Source organism: Arachis hypogaea, chromosome 4 (genome assembly GCF_003086295.3).
Source record: "Arachis hypogaea cultivar Tifrunner chromosome 4, arahy.Tifrunner.gnm2.J5K5, whole genome shotgun sequence".
In the NCBI taxonomy this organism is placed as follows: Eukaryota; Viridiplantae; Streptophyta; class Magnoliopsida; order Fabales; family Fabaceae; genus Arachis; species Arachis hypogaea.
In genome coordinates, this window is record NC_092039.1 from 26142026 (window position 1) to 26161098 (window position 19073).

The 19073-nt window shown below is 30.7% G+C and overlaps 2 protein-coding genes across 2 annotated transcripts; one reads left to right on the forward strand and one right to left on the reverse strand.

Moving 5' to 3' along the window:
- Window positions 1–11088: 11088 nt before the first annotated feature.
- On the forward strand, window positions 11089–14473 carry LOC112796551 (uncharacterized). The gene is made up of 10 exons (XM_072234364.1): window positions 11089–11385; window positions 11484–11591; window positions 11996–12103; window positions 12173–12330; window positions 12552–12729; window positions 12829–13035; window positions 13110–13202; window positions 13292–13393; window positions 13932–14222; window positions 14408–14473. The coding sequence occupies exons 4-10, from the start codon at window positions 12278–12280 to the stop codon at window positions 14471–14473; spliced, it is 990 nt and encodes a 329-aa protein (XP_072090465.1). The 5' UTR covers window positions 11089–11385; window positions 11484–11591; window positions 11996–12103; window positions 12173–12277.
- A 1823-nt stretch (window positions 14474–16296) lies between these two features.
- LOC112796552 (UPF0481 protein At3g47200-like) lies at window positions 16297–17922 on the reverse strand. The gene has a single exon (XM_025839053.3). The coding sequence runs from the start codon at window positions 17841–17843 to the stop codon at window positions 16377–16379; it is 1467 nt and encodes a 488-aa protein (XP_025694838.1). The 5' UTR covers window positions 17844–17922; the 3' UTR covers window positions 16297–16376.
- Between the last annotated feature and the right edge of the window lie 1151 nt (window positions 17923–19073).

Sequence of the window (19073 nt, forward strand, 5' to 3'; positions counted from 1 at the left end):
TGAAATTTTTGAATCAAAACATTAATTGTTGATGATATTTTCGAAAATATGATGTAAAGATAAGAAAAAGATTTTGAAAATATTTTGAAAAATATTTTTGAAATTTTCGAATATGATAAAAAAAGGAAAAGATATGATTTTTGAAAAAGATTTTAAAAAGATAAGATATTTATTTATTTATTTATTTATTTATTTTTGAATTTTTTTATGATGAGAGAGAAAAACACTAAAAATACTCAATGCATGAAAATTTTGGATCAAAACACATGATGCATGCAAGAACACTATGAATGTCAAGATGAACACCAACAACACTTTGAAGATCATGATGAACATCAAGAACATATTTTTGAAATATTTTCAATGTAAACAAAACTTGCAAGACACCAAACTTAGAAATCTTTCATATTTAGACACTATGAATGCAAAAATGCACATGAAAAACACCATACAACACAAAACAAGAAAATATGAAGATCAAACAAAAAAGTTCATCAAGAACAACTTGAAGATCATGATGAATGCAATGCATGAATGCTATTTTCGAAAAATGCATGATGAATATGCAATTGACATCAAACTTAAAACTTGACACAAGACTCTAACAAGAAACACAATATTTTTTATTTTTATGATTTTCTAATTTTTTTGTATTTTATTTTTATATTTTTTCGAAAACATATAGGAAAAATAAAATAAGAAATTCTAAATTTTTAATATGAATTCCAGGAATCATGCAATGTTTGTCTAAAGCTCCGGTCCAGGAATTAGACATGGCTTAATAGCCAGCCAAGCTTTATGTGAAAGCTCCGGTCCAAAACACTAGACATGGCCAATAGCTAGCCAAGCTTTAGCATACAGCTAATATTCCAATTGACTTGCCTCTATGAAGATGGTTTTGAAGCCTCAGTCCAAAAGAATTTAGACATGGCTTTATAGCCAGCCAGGCTTCAACATGCTTCATGAAACTCTAGAATTCATTCTTAAAAATTCTGAAGAACAGGATAAGTAATATAAATTTTTTTTTGAAATTTAAGAACAATAAAAAAAATAAAATTACCCAATCTGAGCAACAAGATGAGCCGTCAGTTGTCCATACTCAAACAATCCCCGGCAACGGCGCCAAAAACTTGGTGCACGAAATTGTGATCATCAACGATGGCGCTAAAAACTTGGTAGCACTCTCAAACGTGAATCACACTTTGTCACAACTCCGCACAACTAACCAGCAAGTGCACTGGGTCGTCCAAGTAATACCTTACGTGAGTAAGGGTCGATCCCACAGAGATTGTCGGTATGAAGCAAGCTATGGTCATCTTGTAAATCTCAGTTAGGTGGATAATAAAAGGTTATGGAGTTTTCGAATAATAATATTAAATAAACAGAAAATAAAGATAGAAATACTTATGTAAATCATTGGTGAGAATTTCAGACAAGTGTATGGAGGTGCTTGTCCCCGTTGAATCTCTGCTTTCCTACTACTTTCATCCAATCTTTCTTAATCCTTTCCATGGCAAGCTGTATGTAGGGCATCACTATTGTTAATGGCTACATCCCATCCTCTCAGTGAAAATGGTCCAAATGCGCTGTCACAGCACGGCTAATCATCTGTCGGTTCTCGATCATGTTGGAATAGAATCCCTTGATTCTTTTGCGTTTGTCATCACGCCCAACAATCGTGAGTTTGAAGTTCGTCACAGTCATTCAATCCCAGAATCCTACTCGGAATACCACAGACAAGGTTAGACTTTCCGGATTCCCATAAATGCCGCCATCAATTCTAGCTTATACCACGAAGATTCTGATTAAGGAATCCAAGAGATATGCGCCCGGTCTAAGGTAGAACGGAAGTGGTTGTCAGTCACGCGCGTTCATATGTGAGAATGATGATGAGTGTCACGGATCATCACATTCATCAAGTTGAAGTGCAACGAATATCTTAGAACAAGAATAAGTCGAATTGAATAAAAAATAGAAGTACTTGCATTAAAACTCGAGGTACAGCAAAGCTCCACACCCTTAATCTATGGTGTGTAGAAACTCCACCGTTGAAAATACATAAGTGATGAAGGTCCAGGCATGGCCGAGAGGCCAGCCCCCAAAACGTGACCACCGGATCAAAAATACAATCCAGGATGAAAATATAATAGTAAAAAGTCCTATTTATACTAGACTAGCTACTAGGGTTTACAGAAGTAAGTAATTGATGCAGAAATCCACTTCTGGGGCCCACTTCGTGTGTGCTTGGGCTGAGCTTGAGCTTTACACGTGCAGAGGCTTCTTTTGGAGTTAAACGCCAAGTTGTAATGTGTTTTTGGCGTTCAACTCTGGTTCGTGACGTGTTTCTGGCGTTTGACTCCAGAATGCAGCATGGAACTGGCGTTGAGCGCCAATTTACGTCGTCTAATCACAAATAAAGTATGGACTATTATATATTTCTAGCAAGTTCTGGATGTCTACTTTCCAACGCCATTGAGAGCGCGCCATTTGGAGTTCTGTAGCTCCAAAAAATCCATTTTGAGTGCAGGGAGGTCAGAATCCAACAACGTCAGCAGTCCTTTGTCAGTCCTTTTATCAGAGTTTTGCTCAGGTCCCTCAATTTCAGCCAGAAATTACCTGAAATTACAGAAAAACACACAAACTCATAGTAAAGTCCAGAAATATGAATTTAGCATAAAAACTAATGAAAACACCCCTAAAAGTAGCTAGATTATACTAAAAACTATCTAAAAACAATGCCAAAAAGCGTATAAATTATCCGCTCATCAGATGACTGCCAGGTTCCCCGACAACGGCGCCAATGTTCCGAGGGTTACCTGAAACTGTAGGCCGATCTTGGACGAGATCTTCTGTACTGGTCGGCGGTGTTGAGTCCAACTTGTTGGACCTGGTGGAGGTACTGATCCTTCGTCACCGGAGGGTGGTGGTACCTGCAAGGGACTCTGATGCTTAAGTTAGCAAGGGTATTAAGCAGGTTTTTTAGTAGAATCCGAGTATGAGTTATACCTGGGTGCTCCAGTATATTTATAATGGTGTAAAATGATCTTTTCATATAAGATAAGTTAGTTATCTTATCTTATCTTTATCTTATCTTTCGTGGGAACCGCCCTTATCTCTATAGGCTTGGGCTGCCTTTGGATATGGGTTGTGTCCCTATGTTTGGGCCCTTTATTGGGCTTTCCTGGCAGTTTGGCCGAGCTCTTTGAGAAGAGGTCATGTAGTTTGGCCTGAAGAGGTCGGTCGTCGCGCTGCTAATCATCCCGGGTCAGACAGCTCGACGCAGGATATGAACAGTAGGCGGTTTACACAATTACAAGCGTTGAATTTTTTCGCAAATTATTAGTACAAAATTATGACTAATTAAAAACTCGATCATGATAAAATAAAATGTCGACTATAAGAAAAGTCAAGTTGAGAAGTATCTAGGTCAAAATTTAATAATCATACGTAGTTTTATCAGGTAACACTATACAGAACGTAAGAGCTTCGAGGCCAAGGTAAAAACAGAGAACATGGGATGTCTACCTTGGAGAACAAAATCCTTCACAGTCAAGGCAAGGTCGTGGGTTGTGAGAGCCTGAGAAAAAGGAAAAAGCTAGATTGTAGAAAGAGAGAAGCATTATGCAGTCCACCCTTTGTGATCTATAAATAGAAAAAATTTGGAAAAGTTAGGGGACTTCAATCTGAATGCTTTATCATCATACAAAACACTGCAACATTCAAGTCATACTGACGCCAAAAAAAACCATAGAGTGCAAGTGCATATAATCGAGTGTCTGGAGTAAACTTTTAATTTATTTCCTTTATTTTCTTTTCTTTGAGTATTTTATTCTTCTTTTTTCAAACATTTTACTTTCTTTTAATTGCTAGCTATTTCACTTTTTTGCTAAAAGTTTTCATTTATTTTTTGTCCTTTTTTATTGTAATTTTTTTATATTATTTATCACAAATTTACTAAGTCTTTTCATATATTTCTTACGCAAGCAATTGTTCCACATATACATTAAGTAAATTTCGAACCGAATTCACTCTTTTAAAAAAAAAATCATATCTGTTATAAAGATAAAATACAATAATAAAAAAAAATTTGTGTATATTTTAATTATATGGAATAATACAATATAAAAAAAAGCCACCTAATCTAATCATAATCTTTGAGTTAATAGGATTTACGCGACTTTAAAAATTAACTCATACTTGATAAATATGAAACTTGTAATCATAAATCCTTTTGAACAAACAAATACTTTAATTTGAAACCACATAATCAAAGATCTTTCTATCTAGTTGGGGCCCCATTGGACGTGAGAAGCCAAGAAGCTTCATTTTGCTTTTCAGTTGTATAATTGAAAAATTGGAGTCTTCAAGTGACTATGGGGCTAGTCTTTCACTTTCGATGGTGGAAATTATCAACCCTTCCACGCCGAAAGAAAAAAAAAAATAAAATATATTTTTCGTCTTTGAAATTAAGTAAAAAAATTTTAAATATTTTTAAATTTTATTTTATTTTAATTTTATTTTAAATTTTTTATTTACATTCTGTCAATAAATTTTTTAAAAAATTTAAAGTAAACTATTAATATAATTTTTGTTCATTTTTTATAATAACAATATGACCTTTTAATTAAAATAGAAACAATTTACTTCGGTCTCTATTCTCTTTTTTTGTAATACAAAACGGTTTTTATAAATATTTTTTCGTCTATTCTGAACAAAAAATGCTGACGTATTAGGTTTAAAAATAGACAGAGACCTAATTGTCTCTAAATTCAAATTGATTAGAGGTTTATTTGTCGTCTTTCTTTAAATAATATATTTTCAAAATATTTTTTATTCATTATATTAATATTCTTTTTTTAATAAATTATTAAATATATGATATAATAAATACAAGTTAATTAATAACTTATTCAAATTTAAAAATATCATTTATTATGAAACTAAATAAATAGTTTTTAAATATAATTTTTAAATATATATAAATAATAAATATTAAAATTCGATTAATATATTAATAATAATTACCCTATAATATACTATTAATATTATGATCTAGATAATTTTCACAATAAAGTAAAAACTAATGAACACATTATTTGATATATAGTAAAAATTTTGTGAGTAATAACAAATTTAATATTTTATCTCTTTGAACTAAATTAATAATTCTATTTGATATCTTTGTACTAAAATACACTATGAGTAGGTTATTAATACTAAATCAAATAATATATATATATATATATATATATATATATATATATATATATATATATATTATTGAGACCATTTATAAACTCAACAAACTCAAAACATCATTAATATTATTAATCTAATAATAATACATATATTGTCATAAGGTTACAGATCGATAAAGATTTATTAATACAAGAATAGTGTGAATTAATTAAAATTTTATGTATAATAAAATTTAATTAAATTTACATATATATATATTATTATATGTTTTATTTTATTTAGTATTAGTAGCCTATTCATAATGTATTTTAGTGCAAAGATATCAAATAGAATTATTAATTTAGTTTAAAGAGATAAAATTTAAATTTATTATTACTCAAATAAATTTTACTATATATCAAATAACGTGTTCATTAATTTTTACTTTATTGTGAAAATTATCTAGATCATAATACTAATAGTATATCATAGGGTTATTATTATTAATGTATTAATCGAATTTTAATGTTTATTATTTATATATTTAAAAATTATATTTGAGAATTATTTATTTAATTTTATAATAAATAATATTTTTAAATTTGAATAATTTATTAATTAGTTTATACTAATTATACTATATATTTAATAATTTATTGAAAAATAATATTAATATAATGAATAAAAAAATAATTTTAAAAAATATTATTTAAATAATAAGAACAAATAAACTCTTAACTAATTTAAATTTAGAGACAATTAGACTCCTATTTATTTCTAAACCTGACACGTTAGTATTTTTCGTTCAGAGTTGACAGAGAAATATCCATAGGAACCGCGTTATGTCACGGAAGTAGAGAATAAAAAACGAAGTGAATCGTTTTTATTTTAAAGGATTGAGTTGTTATTTTAAAAAATGACAGGGTTCAAATTGGTAATTCACTCAAAAATTTAGAAATAATTCAATAATAGTTATATAAATTAATTTTTAATACAAATAAATCAAACATAATTATTATGTATTATTGCTAGATTCGTTTTAGATTATTTGAAAATTTAGTTTTTAAAAAATATATAATATAAATAAAAAACTTTTGAAATAATTAAAATAAAATAAAATAAAATAAAATATATTCCCCCACACGGAGTTGAGACTGGTAAAATACAATATAATAATGCACGCACAATAATCAAAATGGATTCCTGAAACATGGTTTATGTTTTTATGTTTTGTCCTCGTCAATTCATTTCTTTTGTATTCCTCGGTTATATTGATAGTGCACACAGATTGATTCTAGGAAGTAGAAGTTAGGAATAATGATGCTTTCTTGTTGTCCATATTGTATATATGAATTTGGTATCAATGACTAATTTATTATAGATTAGAGTTTTATTTAAAAATTTATTACTGATTAATGAATGATGCTTTTTATTTTATGGTTAGTGCCCCCACATGATTATTCACTACACCAAATTAGTCATATAGCTACACTTGATTTATGACCCTTATTTTAAGGGTCTCTATTTATTAATATAGTGACATTTATATATGTAATTTTTTAACTGTCACTGATCTAATCACTAATCACAGTCTCACCCTTTTTTTTATCCTATTTTTTCAAAAAGCATATTCACACTTTCACAGTGAGAAAGAGAAGAGAAACTAACAACCTCACTGTGCTACAGTTCCCGTTTGCCATCGCGGTTCAAGTTTGCCATTCGCCATTCACCGTCGCAGTTCGAGTTTGCCGTTCACCCTTCATCGTCGCGGTTCGAGTTCGCCATTCGTTGTTCACCGGCGCGGTTCGAGTTCGCCATTCGCCGTTCACCGGCGCGGTTCGAGTTCGCTGTTCGCCGTTCACCATCGCGGTTCAAGTTCGCCATTCACTATTCTCCATCGCGGTTTGAGTTCGCCGTCCCGCTCCCCCACGCTGTTGTTTCTCTTTCCCTGTTTCGTGAGTGCAAACCCTAATTCCCTCCTTTCGGCGACCATTTCTTCTCTTCCAACCACAATATTGAACACCAGTAGTGAGTATTTGATTATTCTTCTACTATATTTATTTCTCCTACAATTTCTTTGTTGTTCATCTGATAGTGAATAACCTATACATGATTGTTATTCTTTGATACTGTTACTTGTGATTTTCAATTGTTCATTGATTCTTCATCTAAGAGATTATGCTTTATATCTTATTATATGGAGGATTGTTTTGTTGGAAGCTTTAAATTTTGTTTGTCTTAAAATTCATTTTTATTTTACTTGCACACAACCTGCTCGATGAAATGTTTCAACTAAAATTATGGTTGATTTGATGCATTTCTAATTAGAAGGATAGATAATAGTAAAATTGATGCACTGATATGGTAGACCTCTCCTCGTCATCTCTCTCTATTTCAAGTCTTCAAGCTCTCTCTTCGACAAGTAGCACTCCTCCACTGTAATAATATCCCCTTTTAGAGTGATTTTAATTTCATTTCTGTTGTGTTTCGCAGGGGATTACAAGATTCTTACTCACCTTAATTCCTCACTTCAGAAAGGTATGTGTGCTTTATCCTTATGGAGTTATGGTAATGCTTCAATAATTTCTTTCTTTGCCTTTTTAAATAGGAATTTATTGTGTGCTTTAATTATATGATTAATTTTTGAAGCATGAATTTGTGATTATGGTATGTAAGCATAATGCATTGTTGCCTTTGACTTTTGTGCAGATTTTGTTGTCGGATTTTGAGTATCCTCATTGTGGTGAGAGGTGAGTTACTCTTCACTGTGAACTGTGTTTATTGGATGCAATGTGATTGCTTGCTCTAATTTCATTTGATTTTTAATTAGAAAACAAAATAAGATAAGGCATAATGGAAATTACATAGCAAATGAAGAAAAAAACTAAGACAAATTACATGGCAATGATGCATGATGCATTAGTCAAACCAATACTAAGAGAAACCAAAAGAGGATATACATGGATACAGTAAAGTGGTTCATTCAAAAACTAATTAAGCATATTGTGAAGATGGATTTCGAAGATGGCAAGCAGCTTGCTCCACAATATAAACTAATTAAGAGCATTTTTAATTAAGGAAAAGTACTGGGTACGTTAGCTGCATTTCTAATTGTGTCTCTTCCGTACATACATGTAGCACACTCCAGATATATTAAACCAGAGTCTTATTTCATAATTAGCTTATTCTACTATTTCTTTATTTTGTTAAGTAATAGTCCTTACATTATATCACTGATTGTGTAACTATGTTGCTAAAATTTATTATTCTATAGTAAATAATCACCCAGGCTTTCCTCATTTTATTTCTTTGATAAAATGAACTTAATTAAACAAAACAAGATATTGCTATCAATCTTGATATATGAATTATATTTTTTCTGTATTGGAGTTCTAACTTATTTTCTTTGTGCTTTGTATTTTTTTTCCAATTTAGGAACTTAGTGCCATTGTTCCATTTTGAGAAAAGCAAAAGATTGTAAGAACTGCTATCAGCAAGGTACAAAAGTTATAGGAGGATACCAGATAGAATTTGCAAACCAGTTCTTTACATTTACTATGTCCTTTAGCATATAACTTATTCTCTCTTCCACTTTTTAACTTTCCAATATTCTTCAATGCAGTTCCGTGCAGCTATTCAGTTACAATTTGATTTCCATCGGGCAATTTACAATCTTGGAATTGTTCTGGTCATAATTCTTCTCCATTTTACTTATATATCATGCAATTGTGCTTTGTTTTACTTTGTTTGTGTGCATGTAACAGTATTAAGAGTATAGAATTCACTTTCTTTTTTCTGCACTTAACATGTTCGATGAAATGCTTCAACTAGATTTCTTTGAATTCTCCCTTTATTATTTCTTCTCTTGATTTCTTTGATGTTTTTGTGCCTTGATGACATCATGAATCGGTTAGTCATCTTCCTGAATTATGCAAATTGCTATACTAGAAATGGAAAAGCTAATTAACTGAACTTTAGTCTTAGATTTCATCTCTCTATCTTATGTCCATCCTTGTAAAATCTGGTAGTTTATTGTTACTTTCTTTTTCTAAATGCTGCCAGCTTCTATTCTTTTGATTGCACTGTCAAGCAAATTAATGTTTATGTTTATATATGTTGCAGTTAAAGTATTCACAAGCCTCCAAGAAAATGCACCAAAAAGCGGTATCCTTGCTTCCTTTATTTTTTTTTCCCACTAATCAATTTTTCTGTTATTCTTATTGTTACTTCCATCAAAGCCATTTTTATACTGTTCATGTTTTTTATAATAATAACACTCATTTGCTTAAATAAGTGTTGAAAAATTTAAATTCTCTCTTGTATATATATTGATCCGATCCAATATACATGTGTATGAAATTAAATATCAATGTGGGACTCAGACCAAAAGATTAAAAGAAGGAACAATTTGGAAGCAGTGTAGTAGTGTTCCTTTTTGTACTTGCATGCATATAATTCATGATTTGTTAATGTTTATGTCTGCGTCATGAAATCTACATTCTTTTCCCATTGAACCAAAGTAGATGCCACTTTCCAACTCACTTCGATTGTGTAACAGAGTAACACTTCACACCAGGTTTTGTTTATTTATTTAGTTATTTATTTATTGTATATTGTCAAAAGAAAGAATTTGTATTGCGTCCCAAGGGTGAATTATTTATTTATTTATTTATTTCTATATTTTTTGTGAGTAATAATTATAACGGCTTTTATTAATACAAGTTTATTTGATGTATCCTCACTTGACAGGTGATGCTTTTCTATATTCTAAAAACTGAACTACTCATACAGGTGATGCTTTCTTCTTAAACTAAATATATTTCATAATCACCAGCTTAATGATAGTAACATGATTTGTATTGAAAACACTTTATATGTTGGCTGTCCTTGGATAAAAATCAACTATGATAGAATTCAAAGTTATCGCATATATTGGACTTGTTTCTTGCCTCCTATATCTGGTCAGCGATTACTTGATTTGTGACAGCTATTTTAAGGGTCTCTATTAATCAACATTATGACACTTATACTCTTAATTTTTAAACCGTCAGTACTAACTCTATATCTCTCTCATTCTTTTTCTTTCTTTTTTTTTTAAAACTGTATTCAGTGATGCAAAAATTTTAGGTGAAGGAAACTTGTTTAGTTAACCAACTTGTTGACCATAGTGATGCATCTACATTGAATTGTTGCTCTGGTTTTGTGGAGCAAGCTGCTTGCCAAGAGTTATTATAGTTATCAGTTTATCAGTTTGCATGTACATTCTTCCACCCCACTTCATCAGTTTGGATTTGTGTGTCACTAGTGTAGTTAGTGCAAAACTGGGTCATGAAGCTAGTTTTCTTTGCCATCATTGTTGGCATGTTGGATGAACGAAACTGGAATATGTGATCTGTATCATTAGTAGTGGTGGTTGGTGTTTCAGGTAAGGTAGAAACCCAAGAGTGAGAGAGTGCTCTTTGAGCTATAGCATTTGTTTTCTTGAATATTCTGCAAATTGCCTAAGAGTCCTGCATGTTGAAATTGAAGTTAGCTAGAAAGTGTGAGATCGATCTTGTAGAAGACCAAAGATTTCTTGAGTCCAATGGACTTTGAACCCTCTGAGGAGTATATAGGCCTGTCAGTCCCTGTGGCTTTCCAGAACCCAGCTCCAGTTACCCTATTTGGCCTTGCACTGTTCCTGTATTTTCTGTCTTTTGGGCTATATTTGGCTTTGCACTGTAGTTACCCAGCTCCAGTACCATACGTGAGGGCCATGACATGATTAATTTGAAGGGGACTAAGTTGGAATTGGTTGTGTGGAACTTAAATGTAATTTCTTATTAGTTTTTAAGAGTATTTCTTAAATGTAATTAACATGGAACTCTTTAATTATATTTTTTACTATGTTTTTACAGGTATGAAGAGAAAAAGGTCAATAAAGGAGTATCAAAGTCCTAAAAAATCTCTCAAAGATGTTGAAGATGATAAATTAGTGTCATCTCCTAATACAAGAGGAAATGATCATATCTCAATTTTCAATTTTACCAAATTCTTAAAGTGTGAACTTATACATGATTGTTTTTTTTTTATTTAAGTAATATAGTTTTCTCTTATTTCTTTTATGTTTTTACAGGTATGAAGAGAAGAAGGCTAATAAAGAAGTATCAAAGTCCTAAAAAATCCCTCAAAGATGTTGAAAATGCTAGACTAGTGTCATCCCCTAATGCAAGAGGAAATGATCATATCTCAATTTTCAATTTTACCCAATTCTTAAAGTGCCATCCCCTAATATTGTTTTCTTATTTTTTTTTATATTATTGCAGGTATTAAAAGGAGAAGGCTTGTACAATTTGAAGAGGAAGAAGATGAACATATTGAACCGAATGTTGTATATGCTGGAGAAAATATTCATCTCTCAAATGATGAAAATGGTAACTATCTCCTCTTTTAGCATACTATGAAGTTTTTAATTCCTTTAATTAGGTTTCTAATTTTTTTACTTTGAAGTTATCTTTGCACGAGAAAAAAGACATCTTTCAAGTTATTCTAGGTCAACATCTTCTAAAGACACGATTCAACAAGAACATATAGCTCAAAGTTCATCCATTCAAAATGATTGTAAGAGATTTGCCGTTTTTATTATTGTAACAATGTTTCTTGCATTTTCTTACACAAAAATCAGTTTAACATAACTTGATGACTGAAAAGAAGTTCAGTCCCAACTGTTGGAGAAGATTAAGGCAAGAAACATCCACGAAAATAAGAGTACAATACATCAAACAAGTTAAAAGTCATCCCCTAATATTATTATTTTTATTTTTTTATATTATTCCAGGTATTAAAAGGAGAAGGCTTGTACAATTTGAAGAGGAAGAAGATGAACGTATTGAACCGAATGTTGTATATGCTAAAGAAAATGTTTATCTCTCAAATGATGAAAATGGTAACTATCTCCTCTTTTAGCATACTATGATAAAAATATTGTGAAGTTTCTAATTCTTTTACTTTGTAGTTATCTTGGCACGAGAAAAAAGACATCTTCCAAGTCATTCTAGGTCAACATCTTCTAAAGGCACGAGTCAACAAGAACATATAGCTCAAAGTTCATCCATTCAAAATGAAGTTCATAGTCATAGCCTATCAGATGCTGATTTTCTTAATAATGAAGAGGTAAATGGAGTTGCTATTTCTAGAAAGAAGTGGAACACCACATGGTTTGTCATTGTTGTAGGTATGTTATTTTTTTTTATTAATTTACTAGTTCAAATAATCTGTTTTCAATTACTAGCTGTCTTAAATAATAGCTCTTTTATTTTCTTTTTAGATGAACAAGGGGTTGAAAAGAGTATGCATCTTAAGGTAAAAGATGCATTTTCCCTTCATCATAGTAGGAAACGAGTTCTTATAGAATGGAATGGAAGTGGTCAGCCAATTGGAGAATCCGGTGGACTCTTGGGAGGTGTTTTGGGGCTCATTGCAAGTAATTTTAATAATTTTCCTATAATGTACAAAACATGGCATAAGGTTCCACTACAATACAAAGATGCTGTTTTTGAGAATACTATTAAGGTATGCTATTTTTTATTATATTTTTGTTTTGAAAAATATTATTTGTTGTGTTTACCTTAAGTTTTGTATACTAACTACATATTTATGTTTTTTTTGAAGAAAATATTTGTTGTTAATGATGATGAACACAAAAAGTATATCTTGTCAAATCTTGGAAATAAGTGGAAGAATAATAGATGCAAGCTATTCAATGAGCATTATAAATCGGAACTTGGTTGGGATGCAAATGTTAATTTGAATCCAATTGGAATTCCCAAAGACCATTGGGCTGCATTTTTGGAATATAGATTGAGTCCAAAAACTCAGGTAAACACATTTGTTATTTGTTAGTTTTTATTTGTGTTTAAGATCCATTAACTTTTATGTTTGTTAATGTGCAGGAATTGTGTGAAAAGAATGCTATAAATCGGCAACAATTAAAAATTCCTCACACTCTTGGCTCAAAAACACTTGCTAGGAAACGCCATGAACTTGTACATTCGTTTATTTTCTTAGTATTTTTGTTTTATTAATTTTTTGTGTTAGTTATATTTTAATTTGACCAATCTTATAATAATATTAGGAAGTTAAAACTGGGCGACAATTTAGCAGAGGAGAAATGTTTTCTATCACTCACAAGAAAAAAGATGGAACATTTGTCAATGAGGAAGCACAACAAAAGAATGTAAGATAAAATTCTAATCTATATTTATTCCCACAATGATATGAACATAGTTAGATAGAGTGGGGTGGGGATGGGGTTTAATTACTTGCTGCATATGTCCTTAATCAAAGGAACTAATTAATATTGGTTTCACTTTTGTTAACTTTTCTAAACTTGGGTTTATCTTGGGGTCAGTTATGTATAATGATTAATGGTATAGATGGAAGAGAGGGAGATTATTATTATCATTTATTTTGGATTCGGATTATTTTTGTGTGTATGTTGAGTTTATGGACTAGTTTGGTTGAATTTGATTGATATGTTCAACATTGTGGTTCGGAATTTAGTCCATGCAAAGAAAGAACATTATATAGCATTATTGCTACTGAAATTTTTATGTATCCACTTTAGACAATTAAAGTTGAAACTAACCCTACCAAACATAGTAGTACTCCTGTTACTTAATAAACTCGTAGTACTTCTTTGCAAAATGATTGATAAATTCTATTGGACTAATATTGCATATGTCACATTATTATTTATCTATGAATCACTTCAGGAAGACTTACAAAAGGAAATTGGTGAGGGTGCTTCTGAAAATGAAGCATATGTTAAAGTATTTGGCAAAGAGAATTCAAGCTATGTTAGAGGTATGGGATTTGGTGTTCGTCCATCTCAAATGATTGGATCCTTATCCCGCTCAAGAGAGTCTATGCAATCTACTACAACTAGTGGACCATCAAGAACTGAATATCAAAACTTGAAGTTACAAGTACAATTGCTACAGGAACAAGTAAATTTTCTTGTGAATTATCAAAAGGGTCAATTGCCACCCGGTTTTCCTACTGAGGTAAGATAAAGACATATGTTATACTTAATTTTATAGACTTGCGTACTTAATTTTCATCATTAACAACTTCTAAAATGATTGTAGTTTAATTTGTAATCATAGCCTCTTGTATAACACTTGTTGATTTGTTAAGTATCTTTCTAAAATATTTCCTAAAATATATATTTTTTTATTTTCAATTGTAGGTTGCAGATTTTGAATCACCGACACATACAAGACCATATTCTTCTGCCAGTCATGAACCTCAATAACATAGGCCATCCAACGTTTAAAGGAGTTTTATGATTGAATTGTTAGGTTTACAAGTTTGGATTAAGTAGGAATTTTTTGAATTTACATATGGATTATTACTATGTAATTAAAACTTGTAGAATTCAACTTTTGAAATACATTGTTGCTATTTTTGTAAAACTTGGGGGATTGAATTTGGATTTGTTGAAAAACAGTCATTTATGGAGAATTCAACTTTTGATAATAGAAATTTTGATGTTAGAGAGATTATGACATTTTAAAATAGTCACTAAATACAGGAAAAAACTGTCACAGGAATAAATAACTTAGTAACGGTTTTAAATCGAAAAAATGTCACTAAAAATATTGTGACGGCTTAAATAGTCACTAAATATGCCTAAAAATTGTCATAAGAACTAGTAACATAATGACGGTTTAAATAGTCACTAAATATGCCTGAAAACTGTCACATGATTTAGTAATTTAACGACGGTTTCAAAACGTCGCGAAATACAGTATAAAAAATACTTTTACAAGTGTTATAAATTAGTGACAGTTTTATACTTTAAAAACCGTCACAAACAATTTAGCGACACTCCTTACCAACGGTGGTCCAAAACCGTCACTATGCTAGCTGGCGACGCTCAAATCTGTGACGCTTTTTTAAACCGTCGTAAAACCATTTAGTGACAGTTAAAACCGTCACCAAGCATTAAAAAAAACCGTCGTCAAAATACTGTTTTGTTGTAGTGATTGTCCAAGCTAAGAACAAACGTATAATAATTCTCATCATTAACATGAGTCTTTTTCCCACAATATTATAAGCTGTAATTTATTCTTCTATATATCGAATTATCGATTAAGATCCTATTCTGCTATATGTCTCTTAGATTTTTAGTTTGTATTTATTTCACGGTGGTTATTATATATATTTGTACAGTTTATGTCATCTTAATTTTCATTATCAAAATTTTTATTATATATCTTAATTTTTGGTATTTTTTTATGATATCTTTTAATCCGACAAATCAAGGACTAATCCATTACGGATGGAAGTTTGTCGTTGACTAATAAATTTTACATGCACAAGACCAGATTTAAATTTTCAATACTTATTTAAGCGAACTAGTAAATTAATTACTAGACTAACCTAACTTAATTTTTTAATATTATTTTATATCTATCTTTTTTCTCCTACCATTGGATTTACCAAGTCATCCTCATCATTTAGTGTGTTTTTCTTTGGTAAAAACATTTAGAAAATTTTTAAATGTGCTTAGAATATCGATATTTCAATAATTTTAACCATTGATTTTAATTAATATATATAATATATATTTTTTGTAATTGAAATCTAATAGTTAAAATTATTGAAATACAAATGTACCTGAAACACTTAAAATTCTTCCAAAACATTTTATAGTAATTTTGTGTTTTGGTCCAGTAGGTTTTCTTTTTTGGGACAAACAATTGTAGTTGGTGTGTTTTCAAGTTCTCGAAATTGTAGTTATTCTTTGTCAAATTCCCTTTAATGGCGAAGGTGGGTTTCCCAACTTAAAATGACCCACTACAAATCACCAAAAAATGCCCACTAAAAGAAAACAATTGGAATACAAGTTTTTGGTCAAGTAATAGGAGAACACTTAGTAGATGACTAAGTGTTTGTTTTTGGTCAAGTAATACATGTTTTTAATGTACAGCACCAAAAAAATAAAAAACATGTTTATAACGTAATACACTACTTATTTTTAAATTTAAATTTTAGGCAAAATTGTATGATGATAATACTCAATTTAAGATTTAGAAATAGCATATATTAATACAAGTGTAATAACATTCGATGTACCAATAATATTATTGTAAAATTCATACAACTTCTAAATTCTAATACATGAATTATGAAAGTGGTATCCAAAATTACATTCATGTTTTACTTTCTAAGATATTATTATTATTGTTGATGTCGTTGTCAGATGCTGAGTTACTGCTATCAACAAAGCCAAATGTTTCTAGGAAGATTGTAAACAACGATTTGCCTTTTCTCTTGTGTTGGTAAACTGCACAGATGGTCTGTATTACGGTGAAGGCGAGTGCAAAGACTGCACCTGCAGTTGTCACTCCCACAACCCAGCTTGTAAAATAGTTACGCACCATTGAAGCCCTCTTCTTCGCATACCTTGATCCAACATACTCATTTGCCTCATTGACAGCTTTGTACAAATAAGACTCACTCGAATCAGGTACTATCTCCTTGGCAATGTTGTTGATCACTTCCGCCACCTCTTCATCGCACCCCAAAGAGTGGTTAAGCACTCCATTCTGGTGGAGAAGCGCCACATCTTTTGGTGAGTTGATGAGTCTGTTGAAGAAGAACATGTATGTTGTCACGTCTGGGTAGCATCTCTTGTGGCACTTTTCAAAGGCCACCATGTTGCGAAACACGGTTCCTCTGTGGTCGCTTATGTGAAGAGTAGGAATTGTGAGTTCTTTTACCAATTTTTTTAATAATTTATTTCCAAATCTTATATCCAGCAGTTTTGGTGTGTCATGTGTTTTGATCTTCACACCAGACTCGACCAGCTCGGTTGCGGTGTGAATCATGTTGGTTTGACTCCCTCTTTGATCTCTGCCACCAATCACAGGCCTTACACCGGATCGAAGAATGTCCAGCAAGTGCTGCAATTCGAAATCTGCTTTCACAGTTTGCGGAAAATTTTTGCTGGAGCCGGATCTCAACAAAGGGTAGAGGAACTTGAGGGCAAGAGATTCAAGACTTGTATTTCCATTATTTGTTATCTCGTACAGTTTTGTTAATACAAACAATGGAATCTGGTTCTCCAGCATTATCATCTCGCGGCGAATGGTGGGTAGCATCCACCTGCTGAGATCATCGACTTTGTTGAATTCGCTCTCTGAGAATTCTCTCAAGAGTTGAATAATGAATGAACCATCGATCATCATTATTTCTAGAAACTCATCGCTGCTGAATTTGATCTTCTCCGCGTAGCATTCACGCGCCTTGTCCTGAAGCGATTCGAGTTCTTTGAAAGCTTCGTCGAGTTGGGCTGATCCGTTTGGACCACTGGGATCGAAGAGACGCCTAAATAACCTCATCTTGATGTCTTCCATTTCTTTCAAGTGTGGTCTTCCATGGTGGTACGGACCAATTGCTATGTTGTTGGGTATGTAGGCTTTTGGTTCAACCTGTCGCATGTTTCGTGGGATCCTATATATGCAAACATGTTCACTTTCTTTTGGATTCCCTCTTTCTAACCCTTCTCTAACGTGACCCATCCAATATGGGTTTATCTCTGCACTACAGTGGAATTTTCTTTTCATGAATTTGTAATTGTGATGAATGGCAAATCTAATGAGATTATTGAACCCCATTGCTATTGATTTGTTTAGAAAGAAGGTAATTAACTAATAACAAGTTTAATTTCCTCTCTTGTCTTGCACAAATTGAAACCACTCAACAACCCCTTTTGAACACAACAATTGGTCATTCTTTAATGTTCTAGTCAATTGTGTGTTTATGTGAAACAAAATAAAGAAAGTTTAATTATATTTTTTACTGGGTGGTTGTTGGTGATTTCTTCATTTTTATTATTTTATTATATTAAAAATATTATTTATATATTAAAATGATTTATTAATATATTTATATATAAATATATATTATTTAATTTATTTTTAATATATATTTATATTTTAATATATATTTTATATTCGTGGTTAATTTTGGAGGATTGAATAAAAGTTCATAGAGCAATTTTTGCAAATGTGATATTATTAACCATGCTTTATTAACCTGGTCCAAACTTCATCCAAATACTGTTTAGCCTTGCAGGTTGATCATTGAACATCTGAAGTGAATATGTAAAATTGTTAAGGTTTGAGAAGGTCCAAAAATAACCTTATACTCCAATAATAACTTGATCATTAAGTCTTATATTTATATTAATGCGTATATTTATAATAAGATATCTAGTTATATCCCCATAACAAAATAAAGAAAAATGAGCGATAATAAAATAAAATAAATTAATACAGGTTTATGTCTTTATTAGGAGTTATATAATAATATTAACAAATAATTTTGTGGGGCAAACGATAATGAGAATTATTAGATAATTTAAAAGAAATAAATTTTTAATTTTTTAATTTAAAAATATATAAATTTTTGATTAATTGAAAATATAAAAATATATTTAATTTTTTAAAATATGAGATATTTAAATTTTTTTATCAAAATATATAAAGATAAATTAGTTCTTTAGAGAGACTTAAATGTCTCATATTTTAAAAAATAAATGACGTTTTTATATTTTTAATTAGTCAAAAATTTATTTGTTTTTGAGATAAAAAGTCAAAAATCTGTTATCGTTTACTCAATTTTTTAATATATTTGATTAAATTATTATTTAGTTTTTAATTTTTTTTATTATTTTTAAATAAAAATAATTTTATGTTAGTAGTTAACTTAAAACTAGTGTATTTGCTCATATACGTAAGCATGCTTTCATCACCCTACTTCAAAGCATATTTCTCAATAAATAAATAAAATAAGGATGAAGGCTAAGGAGGAGATAGCAATAGTGATGGACCCAGAAAATTTTA

Bases quoted from the DNA above. Each gene is read 5' to 3' on its own strand.
- LOC112796552 (XM_025839053.3), bottom strand. From the start codon at position 17,843: ATGGGGTTCAATAATCTCATTAGATTTGCCATTCATCACAATTACAAA.
- LOC112796551 (XM_072234364.1), top strand. From the start codon at position 12,278: ATGAAGTTCATAGTCATAGCCTATCAGATGCTGATTTTCTTAATAATG. The intron at 12,331-12,551 runs GTAAATGGAGTT...TCATCATAGTAG, and splicing joins ATTTTCTTAATAATGAAGAG to GAAACGAGTTCTTATAGAAT. The intron at 14,223-14,407 runs GTAAGATAAAGA...TTTCAATTGTAG, and splicing joins CACCCGGTTTTCCTACTGAG to GTTGCAGATTTTGAATCACC.